At 41.1% G+C, this 13,051-nt stretch overlaps 1 protein-coding gene across 2 annotated transcripts in view; it reads left to right on the forward strand.

Annotated features, from left to right (window-relative positions):
• LOC108302589 (SH3 domain-binding glutamic acid-rich protein) overlaps positions 1 to 10,591 on the forward strand; it is a 65,091-nt gene extending 54,500 nt beyond the window's left edge. Inside the window, exons 6-8 of one of the 2 annotated variants that reach the window (XM_017526272.1) lie at positions 4,151 to 4,180; positions 6,772 to 6,901; positions 10,178 to 10,591. In XM_017526272.1, the coding sequence (XP_017381761.1) occupies positions 4,151 to 4,180; positions 6,772 to 6,867 (126 nt within the window). In that variant the 3' untranslated portion in view covers positions 6,868 to 6,901; positions 10,178 to 10,591. The remainder of the gene's footprint in view (positions 1 to 4,150; positions 4,181 to 6,771; positions 6,902 to 10,177) is intronic. The other variant, XM_017526273.1, reaches the window with a different exon arrangement.
• Positions 10,592 to 13,051: the final 2,460 nt, after the last annotated feature.

Consider the following 13,051-nt stretch of genomic DNA (forward strand, 5'->3'; position numbering starts at 1 on the left):
TTTCCGAGACAGAGCCTTGCTCTGTTGTCCAGGCTGGAATGCAGTGGCATGATCTTGGCTCACTGCAACCTCCACCTCCTGGGTTCAAGCAATTCTTCTGCCTCAGTCTCCCGAGTAGCTAGGATTACAGGTGCCCACCACCACGCCCAGCTAATTTTTATATTTTTAGTAGAGACAGTGTTTCACTGTGTTGGCCAGGCTGGTCTCGAACTCCTGACTTCATGATCCTCCCGCCTCAGCCTACCAAAGTACTGGGATTACAAGTGTGAGCCACTGTACAGCTTTTTATTTTTTTAGAGACAGAGTCTCATTCTGTCACCCAGGCTGGAGTGCAGTGGCACAATCATAGTGGGCTTGAGTTATCCTTCCACATCAGCCTCCTGAGTAGCTGGGACATAGATGCAGGCCACCACACCCACCTAATTTTTACATTTTTTGTAGAGATGGGGTCTTGCTGTGATGACCAGGCTGGTCTCACACTTCTGGCCTCAAGTGATCCTCCCTCCTCAGCCTCCTAAACTGTTGGGTTTATAGGTATGTGCCACCACACCCAGCCATTATTTTTAAAACAAATATATCCCACCTCATTCCAAGGGGGATTTGAAGCTGAGCTGGAGTAGCGTTACATAAATGCATTCATTCAACATTTTATGGACAGATTGAGTGCTGCCACCTGCCAGGCAGGATTCCATAAACTGTGGAGGGAGCAAGAAAAATGATAGAGTCACTGCTCCCACAGAGCTTATGTTCTGGGAGAGCTTGTGATGGTAATATCCAAAGTTCTTCCAAGCTTACTTGTCCTTTAGAGGCTAAGTATTTTTATACGTTCTCTGAGCAATCACTTTCCCTGCTTAACATATCTTTCAAGAAATTAAGGTCAATTAAAATGTCGATAAAGAGTGCTAGGGGCTGGGTGTAGTGTCTCACACCTATAATCCCAGCACTTTGGTACGTTGAAGTGGGTGAATCACCTGAAGGTCAGGAGTTTGAGACCAGCCTGGCCAGCATGGTGGAACCCCATCCCTACTAAAAATACAAAAAATTAGCTGGGTGTGGTAGTGGGCACCTATAATCCCAGCTATTCGAGAGGCTGAGGCAGGAGAATTGCTTGAACCCAGGAGGCGAAAGTTGCAGTGAGCTGAGATTGTGCCATTGCACTCTAGTCTGGGCAACAAGAGCAAAACTTCATCTCAACAACAACAACAACAACAACAACAACAACAAAAAGAGTTCTAGGTTCCTCTGTAGTTTTGCTAGCTAACTATGAAAGTTGAAACTCATATTCCTATGACTTCCTACTGCCCCCCAGGCTAGCTCTATGGTTGACCTTATTTTTAATAGTGTGTATCTGGTTAATTCATTTGTTTCAGCTGAATATAGTTAATAAAAGTAATTGGATTCAGAAGAATGTAAAACTCTACATAATCAATAATTCTATGCTACATATAATGAATTTTAATCTGATCCTATGTGAAGAAGAAGAAAATTAATGTTCTTTGAGATCCAAAGAGTTACTAACAGATTTCAAGTGTTCCTCTATCCAATCATGAACACATATTTATTGAGCTTGTTTGCTGGTTCCAGACAGTGGCCTGGAGTGGCCAGACATTTCCCAGAGATCCAAAAATGAATAAGACACAGGTTATATCCCTAAACACACAGACTAGTGAGGGAGATAGATAAGTAAATTTATGATTGTGGGAGCAAATGAGAAGGTCCTTAACTCAGCCTTGTGGGTTAGGAAAGTCCCCTAGGAAATATTTTGAGCATATCCTGGAAGGTGTGGCCAATGTGAGAAAATTGCATGTGACTCAGGATGGCTGAAGTAGAGTGACGCGGGATGAGGCCAGAGGGGTATGCAGAGCCAGACGGCTTTTTCACTCTTCTAAGGAGGTGTGTTAGTCTCTTCTCACTCTGCTAATGAAGACATACCTGAGACTGGATAATTTATAAAGGAAAGAGGTTTAATAGACTTCCAGTTCCATATGGCTGGGGAGGCCTCATAATCATGGCAGAAGGCAAAGGAGAAGCAAAGGCACGTCTTACATGGTGGCAAGCAAGAGGGCTTGTGCGGGTGAACTCACATTTACAAAACAATCAGATCTTATTCACCACCACAAGAACAGTATGCGGGAAGTCTCCCATGATTCAGTTATCTCCACCTGGCCCCACCTTTGACATGTGGGGATTATTGCAATTCAAGGTGAGATTTGGGTGGCAGCACAGCCACACCCTGTCAGGAGGGTAGAGTATCTTGAGGAGATGGAAGTTTCTGAAGATGAGGGCAGCACAGTAAGGTTGGTTGCTTTTTGGAATGATCTCTCTGGCTACAGTCTGGAGCACAGATTGCAGATGAGAAAGACAAGAAGAGGTGATAATTACTCCTTAGGAGCTTCCTTCAGCAACCCAGTGAGCAAAGATGGCAGTCAGGACAGAGGAGGGTCGGGACATGGGCAGGATTAGGCAGGATTAAAGAGGCACGATCAACATGATCAACACGTCACTGTGAAAGCAACACCTGGATTTTGCAACAAGTGTCAAACTCTTCTCCTGCATATTATTTGAGTGCCAGAACTCGGGGTGTCACCAGTGGTGGTTAATGTAGAGATTAGTTTGAAGATTCCTAGTGCCGAAAAAATCCTCTTGGTCTGATTCAGACCTGGCCAGCACTGTCAAGCTTTCAAGTTCAGTGCCCTTCTCAGAAATATGAAGGTGTTGTTCTGGAAATGGCTAAAAACATGATGTTGGGCCAGGAGATGTGGGAGTGTGTTGGATTATCTATAACTTGCCTTCTGTGATTTTTAAAATTTTATTTTATACACAGTGTCTTATTCTGTCACCCAGGCTGGAGTGCAGTGGCACAATCAGAGCTCACTGCACTCAAACTCCTGGGCTCAAGTGATCCTCCTGCTTCCGCCTACGGATACCTGGCTAATTTTCAACATGTTTTGTGGAGATGGGGGAGGGTGTCTTGCTATGTTGCCCAGGCTGGTCTTGAACTCCTGGTCTCAATTGGTCTTCCCATCTTGGCCTTCCAAAGTGCTGGGATTACAGGCATGAGTTGTTGCACTTTGCCACCTTCTGTGATTTTGATTTTTCCATTATTAATCTTGAGAGGCAGCCTGGTAGTGTAAGAAGAACACTTAATTAGGAATCAGTAGACTTGCAGTGAGTCCTGATTGTGTTGACTCCTTGTCCTATGACCTTTGGCTTTGGCAAATGACTTCCCTGTGTGGCCTCAGTGTCCTCATCTGTCTAAACATGGTGCTGGGTGGAGAATGTATATGACCAAAAGATCACGTTCAGTGCCCCCTGTCGATGATTCCCTGAGGTCACTGCCTGAGTTGTGAGGCATTGGGAATTTTTAGGGACTGCTCTTAAGAACGACATCTCTCTGTTTAGTTAAAGAAACTGTGGCACTCTGGCTCCAGGGTGGCTTATTGGATCATTCTGGGAAGGGATGGAAAACTTTTGTTTTCTTCTTATAGGCATGTTTAGGAGATATAACCTGGTTCTCTTGCTTTGATCTGGAGGAAACAGAAATTCTAGTGAGTTGGTGGCTTATACAATAGATACCTATTTGAGCCTTGGGTGACCCCACCCACTCTTAACTTACAAGTTTCTTTCTTTACCCAGAAATAAGTATTTACTATGTGATTCAGAAATATTACCATTTTGTTCTCATAGAGGAAAAGTTTTGACCTACTTCTATTAATTTGCTCAAACCTGAAGTAAAGACATAGTTATAAGGGCATAAAGTCAGAAAAGACATTTTTATTCAAGTTTGTGAATTGCTTGCATATGGTCTGAATTTCGCTAGATAGCACTGTCAATCTTTGGTATGCTTTCGAAATAGAATTGAATGTATTACTAAGCAGTATTAATAATTAATTACATTTTCTCAGGAGTACAAATGATGGGAAACTGTCTTTACTCTCACAATTATTTGAAGAGCTTGAAATAAAATGTATGAAATAAGTAGGGATCACCCAGCTATCATATCTTTGCTATTTACGTATTTTATGGATAAACTAATGTGTTGTTCATTTTGATTAGCTTATATTTTATTCTAGTTTGCTTGATTTTCAGATTCAACTTCAAATTTACTTGAATTATGTTTTTTTCTTTAATTTTGATTTATGGACGTAAGGAAGAAGAAGGAGAGACAGCCACAGAAGAGGTATGGTCGACCGTCTTCAACAGCTGTGCTTAATCAGCTTAATAAAAACATCTTTTAGGTGGGAGGATTGTGGCTTTCAGCACATGGTTAATAACATAAGAGAGTATGCAACTCACACATCCAGAAAATCCTCCTTTAGCCTGCTGAGAAGGGAAGTCAGTTGGAGATAAGTTCGTCTGAGGGAGGTGGAGAGATAAACAGGGCTTGGCTGTGGACCCTATTCTGAGCGCCCTCTGGTGCAGGTGTCTTCGGTGGTTTCTCACTGATGTCAGGCCAGGCCCGGCCAGGGCACTGGCTGGAGATACCTGCTCCTGCATGGTAGTTAGTGGTGTTTTCATTGAGGGAGGGATTCCTACCTATGTTTATGTTTTTGGACATCTTTGGATTACTTTGTTTTTTTTTGTTGTTGTTCATTTTTTATTTTTTTGAGATAGGGTCTCACTCTGTTGCCCAGGCTGGAGTGCAGTGGTGTGATCTCAGCTCAGTGCAACCTCCACCTCCTGGGTTACAGTGATTTTCCTGTCTCAGCCTCCTGAGTAGCTGGGATTACAGGCATACACTACCACGCCTGGCTAATTTTTATGTTTTTAGTAGAGATGGGGTTTCACCATGTTGGCCAGGCTGGTCTCAAAGTCCTGATCCCAAGTGATCCACCTGCCTCGGCCTCCCAAAGAGCTGGGATTACGGGCTCGAGCCACCTCGCTGGACCTGGATTTATCACTTTTAAATGCTAGAGAACTAACGTAAAATTGTGAACACATGGGTAGGGAGAATAATTTACTAAGTCATGTGTATCATCTAGATGTTTCAGCACAGGGTCATCAACATTACAGATGGTTCTAGATATCAAAAGGAATCCCCCCAAAGAAACTTCTGTTAACATTTGAAATTACAAAATTCATGATCTTCATAGAAAATTTAAAAAATGCAGATAAAAGAGGAAAATGAACATAGCTTTTAACCCTGGTTACCCAGAGATAACCACTCTAGCTACACACACACACACACACACACACACACACACACACACACACAATCAAATTTTGATGAATGCTCTTGTAATCTCCTTTATTTCATGGACTGTGTCTGCATTTGGGGAGGTAGTAAGTATAGATCTGCTTTATTATTTTAAATGTTAATATATCAAACAAACTCCTCTTCTTAGACCTAAAGATTATTTCTAGTATGTTCTATACCATGATTTCTAATTATTTATATATTTCCAATAATTATTTCTTTCATTTCTCTATTGCTAGGCCAGCTTCAAAATAGAATTTTAAAGATAAGATAAAAACATATTGTTAATTTGGAAGAGATTCCAGATTATATATATAGGCTGCTGATAACTTTTGCTTGAAGAAATTAGCTTGTTACAAGAAAATATAACCAACTTGTGCATTTAACAGCTCACTGTTTGTGATAAAATTCGATTTGCTGAGATGCTTTTTGTATTTGATTCTTCGAGCTGGATATATTACCTTCTTAATCTGTAAAGGTTATTTGATGAGAATAGTTTGTTAATATGAGTGGAGACTATATGCTGAGGAGGAATGACAAAACCTTTAGTATTAAGGTATCATTCTAAAGCAACATTCCAAATTGAGGAGTCTGTATTTAGAAGGATGATTGTGTGTGTGTGTGTGTGTGTATGTATGTATGTATGTGTGATATGTGTGGTGTGGTATATGTGCGATGTATTTATATTTGTGTATGGTGTATGTGGTGTATGGTTTGTATGTGTGTGTGTATGATGTGTGTGGTATGGTATATATGTGGTATGGAGGGTGTGTGTGTATGTGTGGTGTGGTGTGTATGTGTGATGTGTGTGTATTTGTGTGTAGTGTATGTGATGTGTGTGGTGTGGTGTATGTGTGTGTATTTGTGTGTAGTGTATGTGATGTGTGTGGTGTGGTGTATGTGTGTGTTTGGTGTGTGGTGTGTGTGTGGTGTGGTGTATGTGTGTTTGGTGTGTGGTGTGTATGTGTGTGTGGTGTGTTTATGTATGATGTGTGTGTGTTCCAGTGGTGGTGTGTGTGGGGTTGTGTGTGCTGTGTTGTGTGTGTTTCTATGGTATGTGTGGTGTATGTGTGGGCAGTATGTGTGTGGTGTGTGGTATTTGTGTGTGGTGTGTATGTGGTGTGTGTTTCTGGATGTGTGTCTGTTTGGGTGGTATGAGTGGGGTGTGTATGCTGTGTGTTGTGTGTGTTTCTGCAGTGTGTGTGGTGTGTATTTGGGCAGTATGTGTGTGATGTGTGTGGGGCATGTGTGGCATGTGTTTGTGTGGCATGTGTGGTGTGTGTGTTTGTGTGGTATGTGTGGTATATTTTTGTGGCATGCGTGTTTGTGTGGTGTGTGCTTGTGTGTTGTGTGTAGCGTGTATTTGTGTCGTGTGTGTTGTGTATGTTTGTGTGTTGTGTGTATTTGTGTGGTGTGTGTATTTGTGTGTCGTATGTTTGTGTGGTGTATATGTTTGTGTGTTGCGTAGTGGGGTGTGAGAGGCACTGACCTCTAGTCCAGCATTTTGCAGTCTTTTTCTCACTGTATCCTTGGCCCTGACCCTTCTTAATATTATTGTAATGTCTTAAAATAAGACGGAGGAAATAGCCACGGAGGGCGTGGAAGGGGAAGCTGAGGAGGAGGAGGAAGCTGCAGAAGGAGAAGAGGAGCCAGAAGATGAAGATTCCTAGGCCTTTTCACGCTTCATTTCTTCAACTTTTCCAGGTAACTACGGAATTCTGTCGTTGAAAACCTGCTAGTTACCATACTGTATGCTATCTGTGGTATGTTTTGCTTAGTAACAGGAGAAAGTGAATTCCAATTCAGAGCTGTCTCCTTCCAAAGCCCTGGTCTGCACACCTGACCTGTGGGGACTAGCTCCTTTCTAGAGCTGAGGGGCTGCTGACCTCTCGTGGGTCTGTTTCTTTTGCACTAGAGCACAGAAGGCTATGGTTGATGGGATTTCTAGGAAGAAGTGCACCTTTGATACAGGGAAGACTTTTGTTTTGTATTTACTTCCTCTCCTCCTTCCTCTATACAAACTTTATTTGAGAGAAGACACAGCCAGTTAATCAGCATTTAATACACAGCCAGTTAATCACAATCCTTAATCAGCGTTCTATAACCTCAACCCCTCCAATGAACACGTGTACAACTATAGGGGGTGACTACTGATGTTTCAGAATGATGGCAATAAATTATAACCTTAAAAATCACAAAGTTGGTGTTGATTCATGAAAGAAAGTTATTGCTGCCACAGGTTTAGTCATAAGTGCTTGATATTTCATTTCTGTTTCTATTAACCAGAACCCTCCTCCAGAAACATTGGGGAACATGGTTAAGTCCCTTTAGGCATCTTTGACAAGTAAACTTTTGCTGTCTTGTGGTTTTAAACTTCCATTGATGATGGAAAATAATTATGTAATTCTTACTAGTTTGTTAAGTGCCACATATTAATTGACATGTATTAAGTATTAAAAAGACAATAGACTCTAATAATGAATATTGAGGACATGGATGAATGCTTAAATATTGTGAGCCATACAGATAGGACAGTATGTGTGAAAATCCCTAAAGACATTAAGTGCATTAGCCGGGCACAGTGGCTCACACCTGTGGTCCCAGCACTGGGGAGGCTGAGGCATGAAAATCACTTGAACCTGAGAGGTGGAGGTTTCAGTGAGCCAAGATCGCGCCTCTGCACTCCAGCCTGGGTGACAGAGTAAGACTCTGTCTCCAAAAAAAAAAAGACATCAAGTGCTATAAAAATACCTGGTTTTACCTGACATTTGGCAAATACCTATGTGCATGTTATATTATGAATATGATTGGCCTTGAAACGGAATTTGAGGCAGCAGTGTACTCTCTAGGGCAGCAAAGCTCATGGTTCTGCTCTGGGGCTATAAGGGGTTTTTAAAAAATTTAAATTAAGAAAAATTTTGTCTTTTTACCTCCCATGTTATGCCTCCCCTGAAAAATTAAGACAGATTTTTCAACTGTTACTCTCAAGAGATTATGATAGACTATGCACTCATTATTCTCTAAATGAGTGACACTTATCAAACCAGTAAGAATTACATAATGATTTTCCATTGTCAGTAGCAGTTTAAAATTATAAGGCAGCAAAAGCTTACTTGTCAAAGATACCTAAAATGACTTCGGCATGTTCCCGAGGCAGGTCTCCAGTTAAGGTCTGTGATAAAAATTGGTGCCTGTACAAAGAAGGGTGGATAGAAAGGCTTATTTGGAGAAGGAAGAAGAAATCTTTGGTGCTCTTTAAAAATTGGCAGACAAATAGCAATGCACTTTGCACCGAAGGCCAATTTGAATAGGAGGGACGTCCCTTCTTAATAGGCTTATAAATAAAAAGCTAATGTAAAAAAATCACTTCATATATTTTTAAGGCATCTTGGAGCTGGTGAGAGTGGCCATCACAGTTTGTTATTGGGCCATAAAGGTTTTGTCATTCATTTGCTTGAATGACAGAGTGAATGTGACTCATGATTAGCTGTCTCCCCAGGGAGTTTCTTTCATGCTGTGGACCCACAGACTTCTACTTTAAGGCCCTCTGCTTGTCACTTGGTTACAATTCCATTTCTAAGGAGTGGGTTGGGACTCATTTTTGAAAAAAAGAAAACTGGCAAGCTTCAGATATTCTACCTGAAGAATGGTAGGAAATGAACAGATGCTGATATTTATCCTCATACCAGAAACAAAACAAAACAAAGCAAAGCCCACAGTAACAGACTCGTCGGTCCTGTTTAAATCCATGTCTGTTTACTCATGTGGAAAGTTCTTTAAAAATTGTGCAGTTTTAATGTTATAATTATAAAGAAATATTGAATGTGAAATGGCACAGCCGAGAGAGAATCTTTAATGTAGACAGATGGCTTCTTTACAGGCCGTTTCCAAAAATGAAAGAAAAAAAGGCAAGTTATAGCTGTGGCTAGCACATTCTGCCTGTTCCTCTGATGGGCTCTAGTTTGGAATCCAGTCCCTAATAGTCTGTCGTGAGGTCAGAATGCCTGACAGTGAAAGGAGTAAACCAGGCAGCAGCCTAAATTCCAGCCCCTGACTCCTGAAGAGAGTAACCTTTAAAATGTGGCAGGATGCTGCAGTCAGGTATTCTGCAAACCATTTGGCTGCCAAAAAACAAACCCATCTCATAGCTCATAGATTATCCCCGCATTTTATTTGAAAAGGTGATTTTAGACAGAGCATGGCAATGAATGGAACTATGAAAGAATTCTCATTTCCGGTAGTTGGAGAATTGGAGTCAGGATCTTTTTTTTTTTTTGAGGTAGGGTCTCACTCTGTCACCCAGGCTGGAGTGCAGTGGTGAGATCATGGCTCACTGAAGCTTCGACCTCTCTGGTCTCAGGTGATCCTCCCTCCTCAGCCTTTTGAGTAGCTGGGATTACAGACGCACAGTGCTATGCCTGGCTAATTTTTGTATTTTTTGTAGAGATGGGGTTTCACCATGCTGCCCAGGCTGGTTTAGGCTGAAGTGATCTGCCCACCTTGGCCTCCCAAAGTGTTGAAATCACAGGTGTGAGCTGCCACATCTGATCTATAATCTAAATTGATGTTTGAGTCCCAGGGCAAATAATGTCCAATATGAGACTGGATTCTACCTCTCGAAGGGTTGCCACTTATTACCTTCCTCTGGTGTAGCCATGAACCATTTAGAGCTCCCCCTCTAGGCCTAAGCTGTAAATTCAGCCTATTTTCTGTGAAAGCACAGTGGGAAATTATAATTGGAGATGTTGACTTCCTTATGGTATTTGATGTGTGTTTGTGCAGAGAAAAGATATAAACCCGGCTCGGTTTAAATTGAGACAAATTTCCTTTTCTCCTTTCAGTGGGGAGCAAATGATGACTAGTGGTTTATAGAATAAAAGGCAACACTTTCCTTTATTGTACGTTAGGTGATAAAGATTGTGGTAAACATTTTGTGTCTTTCTTTAACAGTCTTGCCCTAATATTTGCCTTTTCTTTTAGAAAATGGAAGCTACGAAGCAACATTTCAAATATCTCTCCACAAACCAAACTCAACGGAGTACTTTGGCTTGAAGCTAGCACACCTGTGGTTCCCCGAGGACTTGTACTACCTGACCTAGTTAGATGTACATGGATGTATCTCCTGAATCCTGTGAAATTAAATGTGAAGACAGTTCATGCATACCTTCGACATTCTTGGCTTGTGAAGATTTTTTTTCTTTTTTGCTATGCATGGCTAGACCATCTTATTAATAATACTCTGAAAAAAAATGATTTCACATCACATGGAAGTTCTCTTTGTGATGCAACAAGAGTATTTCTTCAAGTATGCCTCATGCTACTTATCTCAGAAATAGGTTTTAAAATGAAGCGCTTTCCAGAGAACCGTCATAAAAATAAAGATTAATAGAAAAATATCTTGTTCCAAGGTGCATCATTTCATTATTTATAGTCTGTGGCTACATATGCCTGAACTCCGCCTGTCTGTTGCTAAGTCTAAATCTTCAGCAACACTTTTCTGTCTGCGTTGGGATGTATGCCTTTTATTGCACTGATTATTTGGTCCATGTTTTCAAATTGCTTTGATTGTCTCGTTACATCGTATTTTTTATTACACGCTGTGCACATCATCTTTGAAGCCTTATCTCACTGTAACTCTATCATCCACTTGTGTGGGGATGATGGCAAGGAGGGATGATGGTAAGAACAGAAATTAGCAACCCAATGCCCTTTACGTGTTTCTGAGCTGAAGGGAGTGGCTGCTTCTATTTCTCCTGCTGTTGATTGATTTGTAGCCATGGCTGCGGAGCCGGGTCCTGTAATTTTCCTTCCTATTGGCCAGGAGTGTGTGTTCACCTGCAGCTGATTCAGTGCCAATGACTTGTACACCAGGTAAGTTTGATAGCATTTCTCTGCTCACCTGCCCCGTCTCAGTTTACAGTAGATATTTTTTTTCCTTGTAAGATTTTGTTGATAAAACCCCCACCCCGCCAACTCCCTGCCTATGTGTGAGTCCTTGTGTTTTTGCAGCAAACGTTGCTTCTGTATCGTCAGAAGGGCTGTCTCCTTGCTGTGCTGTTTTCCTGTTTCATGTTAATTATGGCAATTCAACTTGGAGTGGCATAAACTTTCCCCTCTTGAGTCCACCTCTTAATTTTGCAGCCGAGTCTGTTGGTGTCATTTCAGGATGCATTCTACAGTCGCAGAAGTCTTGTGGCTGTCATGAACTCTGGGAAACGGCTCTTTTCTTGTTACCCTAGTAGCAAAAAGAGGCATTTTGAATAGAATTAGGTTATTTTGTTTTCTATCATTGAAGTAGTCTACATTAAAAACATTTCTCCCTTTGCTTAATATAAGGTAAAAGGCCATAGTAAAATGGAAATTCATATAATTGAAAATTTATTTCTACTTTTAATTTCATTGCATTAAATTATGTCCTATCTAAAAAACTGGCATAATTTTTACAACAACCTTCTACACAAATAGGCCTTAACCTTCTTGTTGCTCAGGGCTGACTTTTCTCTCTTTCATGATAGAATAAGATGGAGAAACATTTAGCTAGGTGCCAATTTTTCTCCTATTTCTCTCTGTCTCTTTTTTTGAAATGGAGTATTGTTCTGTTGCCCAGGCTGGAGTGCAGTGGCACAATCTCGGCTCACTGCAACCCCCCCCTCCCAGGTTCCAGTGACTCTCCTGCCTCACCCTCCTGAGTAGCTATGATTACAGGCACGTGCCACCACTCCCAGCTAATTTTTGTATATTTAGTAGAGACGGGGTTTCCCCATATTGGCCTGGCTGGTCTGGAGCTCCCGTCCTCAAGAGATCCACCCACCTTACTATTTCTCATATTTTAAAAATGAAAATAAATATCTATGCTGACCATAAGCAAAGATAAAAATCCAGACCACTTATTTAAATTGAATTAATTTTTTCTTACATTGTTTTCCTATAGTCAGATACATTAACATCTTAGGAGAGTATTTTTATTTGCTCCCGTTTCATTTTCTTTAAAGTATCATTGAAATGCGAAAATCACTTAGATCAAGAGTACTCTGTGAATGCTATCAATTCTCTTCTAGTTTTGGCTTCAGCTGTCCCTCCAACCTTTCATGGTTAGTAATCCAGTGGCAAAGTGAGGAGAATCCCAAATATGGACTGTACAGCTAAAAAAGCCTGAGTGCTTTTCAATATGGGAGCTTCTAGAAACTAAGCAGCATTGTGAATCTGTAACAAAGAATAACTCAAAAGAAAACCCCAAGTGAACAAGCAAAAATCATTTTGGGAAAATCCAGAAGAGACCAGAGAAATGGAATAATTGCATGATGATCTGAAGCGAATGAAGTTCAAAGAGCTTGGTTTAGTAGTATAAGGGGGGCCTGAACACGCAAAAGAACTTTCTTTTCTTTTTTTAATTAGAAAAGCAACTACACAAAAATTTGAGTGTATTTTTTTTCCAGCCACTGAACAATACACTCTCCCTTCCCTCCCCTCCCAGGATCCCTCTTGTTTCTTTGGACTGAAATCTTTCTTTGGTTTGTGGTTGTCTTTGAGTTCTTAGTTTTCTCAATGAAATGTGAAAGGTATAGGAAGAGAATGAACTGTATTGCCTGCAAAGATTCTTGAAAAATATTTACAATTTTTTTGTTTTTTGAGTCAGGATCTTGCTCTGTCACCCAGGCGGGAGTGCAGTGGTGCTGTCACTGCAACCTCTGCCTCTCAGGTTCAAGTGATTCTCCTGCCTCAGCCAGCTGAATAGCTGGGATTATAGGTGTGTGCTACCGTGCTCGGCTAATTTTTGTATTTTTAGTATAGAGGGGGTTTCGCTATGTTGGCCAGGCTGGTCTCAAACTCCTGACCTCAGGTGATTGGCCCACC

Source organism: Cebus imitator, unplaced genomic scaffold (genome assembly GCF_001604975.1).
Source record: "Cebus imitator isolate Cc_AM_T3 unplaced genomic scaffold, Cebus_imitator-1.0 Scaffold41, whole genome shotgun sequence".
Lineage (NCBI taxonomy): Eukaryota > Metazoa > Chordata > Mammalia > Primates > Cebidae > Cebus > Cebus imitator.